The following is a 4,170-nucleotide window of genomic DNA, read 5'->3' as shown; positions in this document are numbered from 1 at the left end:
AAGAAATCTCAATTGGACACATTATGCAATCTCATTATATATAACTTTCATATAGTTTATTCTATTATCACATTCAACCTTGTATGCTGAACAATATATTACTTCTCAACTTGTGCTAAGTAATCTTAATTTAACCTTTAATATAAAACTATCTCATAAAGAAAAACCTTGCAATACTCAATTATGAGTCAAGTTGCAAAGTTATGAATTACAACTTACAATTTAAAACATTTCCTTGCATTATAACCTTTAAGCTTAATGAAAAATGGTCCAATCAGTTAAAAAAACTAATTGTGAAACAATAAAAGTATACATGAATATCAATACACATGCATTTAGAAAGAAACTGCAAATTTTATTTCATGATGGTGGTGATAGATATACCATACAACACAAAGGGCAGATATCAGCATCAGTAACCAGTAAAGAAGTTACAGAGACAAGTTCATAAAAAATGAAGCCTTCAAAAAACAAGGGCCTAGTAAAAAAAACAACCTTTTCCCAATGGAATAAGATTGTCATGGCAGACATGTCGCCGCCACGGCCAAGGCCCTCGAAAACAAGGCATCATAACTCCGAACCCGACAATTGCTACAACCTTAACAAGAGCACAAATACTGAAACTGCCCTTTGAGTCAAAACACCTATTGACACTGGTACAGATAACTGTAAAAACATAGACAGAGGTAACGAAGACATTGTGGCAAAACCGATATAAAGCCGGGCTAAAAACATCGGGGTGCCACACGAAGTAACAAAGATTTCTAACTCCAGAACCTGGTAGCTGTGTTGTCAGAGATATGCAGCCATCTAAAAGGCGGCAACCAAAATTAAGGTGCCAAAAACAGAATTCCGGTTAAGGATTCTGAAAAAATAAGTGTTAAATGACTGCATACTCCGGAAAAAGGGACCCAAGTCACTGGATGATCAAGACCCACATCAATGGACCAAAAAACTACTATGCTGTGTAACTAGACTTCCGAGTGTTAAATGCTGAGGGAGATTGAATCTTGCAGTTCAGGAGAGGATGTCACACCTCCAAAGAAGTTCAACAAGCATTTCAACTGCACTGCTGCTGATTGAATTGCAATGCTGGACGTTAAGTCCCAAAAGGGTGTGGCCCAATTTTCTCAAAGCGGGCAAACTCCTGTCCGTAACCAAAGTGCAGCCTGACAGAGAAAGAATCTGAAGATTTATCTGTTGAGCATGTGCCAGAGCAGCTATCCCAGCATCAGAGATCGCACACATGGAAACATCAAGATCACAAAGCAATTGGCAATGCTCAGCCATTGCAATCAAACTAGCATTGCTAATGTTTTTACAACCTTCGAGGTTTAGAATCTCGAGAGTCCAGCCATGCAGATTGACTAGGGATGAAACTACTTTGTCTGTAAGATTTACGCAACCACTGAGATTGACTTTAACCAAACCAGCCTCGGAGCTCTCAAGCAGTGGAAGCAAACCAGCATCTGTCACTCCCTTAAGTCCAGTCAATTCAACCTGTTGAAGCTGAGGGCACAATTTTCCGAGCACGGATAGGGTAGCGTTTCCAAATCCAGGGCAGTTACAGATTGATAATGAACGTAGTGATTCACAAGGAGATGAGGGTGACAATTCCAAGTCCAGATCCTTGATTCCATAGCAGCTTACAAGAGAAAGAGCCTTCAATTTGGCACCACAGTTAAAAAGGACACCGAAAAACCCAAATTGGGTAATTCTGTGGCACTCCTCCAATTTTAGGCTTTCAAGTGATATAGCAGCCTTGGTGAATGAAATCAACCCGTTGTCTGAGAGAAACGCACACTTTTGAAGGTGTACACTTTTCAGATTAGGACAACCCTTTCCAACAGCTTCAAGCCCAACATCGGTTACTCCTCTGCATGATGCAATTGTGAGTGTCTTCAGTTTATGCAATCCATTAGCATTTCCCATAACCCAGAAGCCCCTCTCACTAACATTTGGAAGGAAATTAAGGACCAGATCGGTAACTGCTTTTCCATAATGTCCAATAACAGCTAGAGATAGATCAGAAACAGTCAATGCCTGGAGCTTCACTTTTGTCAAAAGCAAAGAAGCTGAAGAAAAGAGGCCAGCAATTCCCTGATCACCAACACCGGCACAATCCTTGATAGATATAGACTTCAGATTGGAGCAGAACTTTCCAATGGCTTGTAGACCTTCATTGTGAATGTTAGGACAAGACTCCAATGATAACTCGGTTAGATTTGGACAATTTCTTGCAACTGCTATCAAAGCCTTGTCAGAAATTGAAGGGCATCTGCAAAGGTCAAGCTTCTCGAGCTGTTGACATCCATTAGCAATCTCAATTAGGCCTTCATCGCCAACAGAGGAAACATTCCATAGTGAAAGAACCTTTAGAGAAGGGCACCCGCTAGCAACTGCTTTGAGACCTTGAGAAGTCACCCCGCGATTTGAGTTGTTTCCACGGATTGAAAGCTTTCCCAATCCTCCTCGTGATGCGGTTCCAACTGCAATAGCAGCAAGTCTAACATCAGTTGCCTTCTTTCCTTCCAAGTTCCGGGAAAGGTACCCCTCGCCTCCAAACTCTTGACTGTCACCTTCCATTTTATTCTCACCATCTGAGGTATTCTTGTTGCTACAGATCTCGTTCTTGCAAATACTGCTTAGAAGCATAAGCCAACGTTTGGAAACACAAGCGCAAGCACTCCTTTCTTCACCCACAGGCAACCTTCTAAAGATCTCAAAGAGGCACTCATCTGGCAAGGAATCAATTGTTGTTTTCTGCTTCTGCTCAAACCATTCTCCATCGAAAACAAATGGAACGCTGACACGAGATCTCTTCTGAGGAGGATAGTAGACATCAACCTGAGGGCCGAGAGACAGGTAGAAGCTGGCTTCCTTGGGGTTTGTGTATATCGAACCCCCATGGCAAAAGTTGTCACCTGAGAACCAAAAAATTTAAGTAAACTCATCAGAAAAGAACAAATCCAGCATATAAACATAATGAATGAGATCTATATATAACCACAAAATTTAACAAAAAAAAAAAAAAACTATTCCATGAACTAAATATTTGATCAAATCAAACAACAGTAATCAATAGCATATGTCTCAAAATTCTATCTAATCCTCTGAAACCATCACTAGATTCATATCAATTTTCAACATAACTTGCTTAAATCAGACAAACATAAACAAAACAAACTACCCAAACTCAGAATCATAAGCTAAAAAAACATCACAAATCATGTTCTAATCTTCAGCAAAAACAAACAAACAAAAGAAAAATCCTTAAAACAATTCCTTGCTAAATCATCTCCCTATCTAATCAAAACTATGAATCTATATGTCTCTAATCAGATCCAATAAGCAATCAAAATTCAAAACTATGTCACACAAACCCCCCCCCCAAATCCTAATCTTGCAGATCTATAACACAATACTACCCAATCAAAATTCCAGCAATAACCACGTGATGATCCATAACACATAACAAATTAAGAAAAGTAAGAACACCCCATAATTTTATTTCACAAAAAAAGAGCATAATCATCATCAAAAAACAAACTTTTCCTATGAACACCAAAAACTTACCGGAAAAGCCGAAGACTTGAGACATGGATACAGCTGAAACAACCCTCTAACGAGAGAAAAAAGAACAGCGAAGAAGAAGAAGAAAACAAAGACGGTGATTACGATGTATGAAAATCGAAGGCAAATAAGCATGAGATAGAGAGATGAATTGAAGGTGTGAAATTGGGGAAATTGAAAACCCTAAGAGATAGGGCAAAAAAAGAAAGAGAGAAAATAGGGGGGTGTAGAAAGAAGAAGAAGATGAATGAATGAAGAGATTGATGATGGTTGATGAAAGGGAAGGTTTTTATTGTAAGAGACAAGTGGGAAACGGATTCCCGTACAATGAATGGTTCATTTACACATACAATGTATCTTGCATTCAATATGGAAAGTGGGGTTTTCTTTTCTATTATTCTTTCCCCCACTATGCTACATCATTTCTTTTTTTTTTTTTTTTTTTTTTTTTTACCTTATCTTTTTGACAAAAAAATTGTAACTATTATAATCAATTATTTGTAATTAGTGAATAAGATGTTTTTGGACTAATTTCAATCCTTTCCTATTCTAAAACTTCTTCGCATGATATACACGTAAATAGTTAAACAAGATTAA

General features: G+C 38.3%; 1 protein-coding gene across 1 annotated transcript; it reads right to left on the bottom strand.

Annotated features, from left to right (window-relative positions):
• Positions 1-334: 334 nt before the first annotated feature.
• On the bottom strand, positions 335-3,919 carry LOC131596269 (EIN3-binding F-box protein 1). The gene is made up of 2 exons (XM_058868877.1): positions 3,577-3,919; positions 335-2,924 (listed from the first exon to the last, which is right to left on the bottom strand). The coding sequence occupies exons 1-2, from the start codon at positions 3,599-3,601 to the stop codon at positions 1,018-1,020; spliced, it is 1,932 nt and encodes a 643-aa protein (XP_058724860.1). The 5' UTR covers positions 3,602-3,919; the 3' UTR covers positions 335-1,017.
• Between the last annotated feature and the right edge of the window lie 251 nt (positions 3,920-4,170).

Source organism: Vicia villosa, linkage group LG4 (genome assembly GCF_029867415.1).
Source record: "Vicia villosa cultivar HV-30 ecotype Madison, WI linkage group LG4, Vvil1.0, whole genome shotgun sequence".
NCBI lineage: Eukaryota > Viridiplantae > Streptophyta > Magnoliopsida > Fabales > Fabaceae > Vicia > Vicia villosa.
The sequence above is the reverse complement of the archived record's forward strand: the minus strand, read 5'-3'. Positions and strand labels throughout refer to the sequence as shown.

What these genes read in the sequence shown, in the direction of transcription:
- LOC131596269 (XM_058868877.1), bottom strand. Translation starts at nt 3,601, where the DNA reads ATGTCTCAAGTCTTCGGCTTTTCCG. An exon ending in TCAAGTCTTCGGCTTTTCCG is followed by an intron (nt 2,925 to 3,576) that starts GTAAGTTTTTGG and finishes TTTGGTTCTCAG; the next exon opens with GTGACAACTTTTGCCATGGG.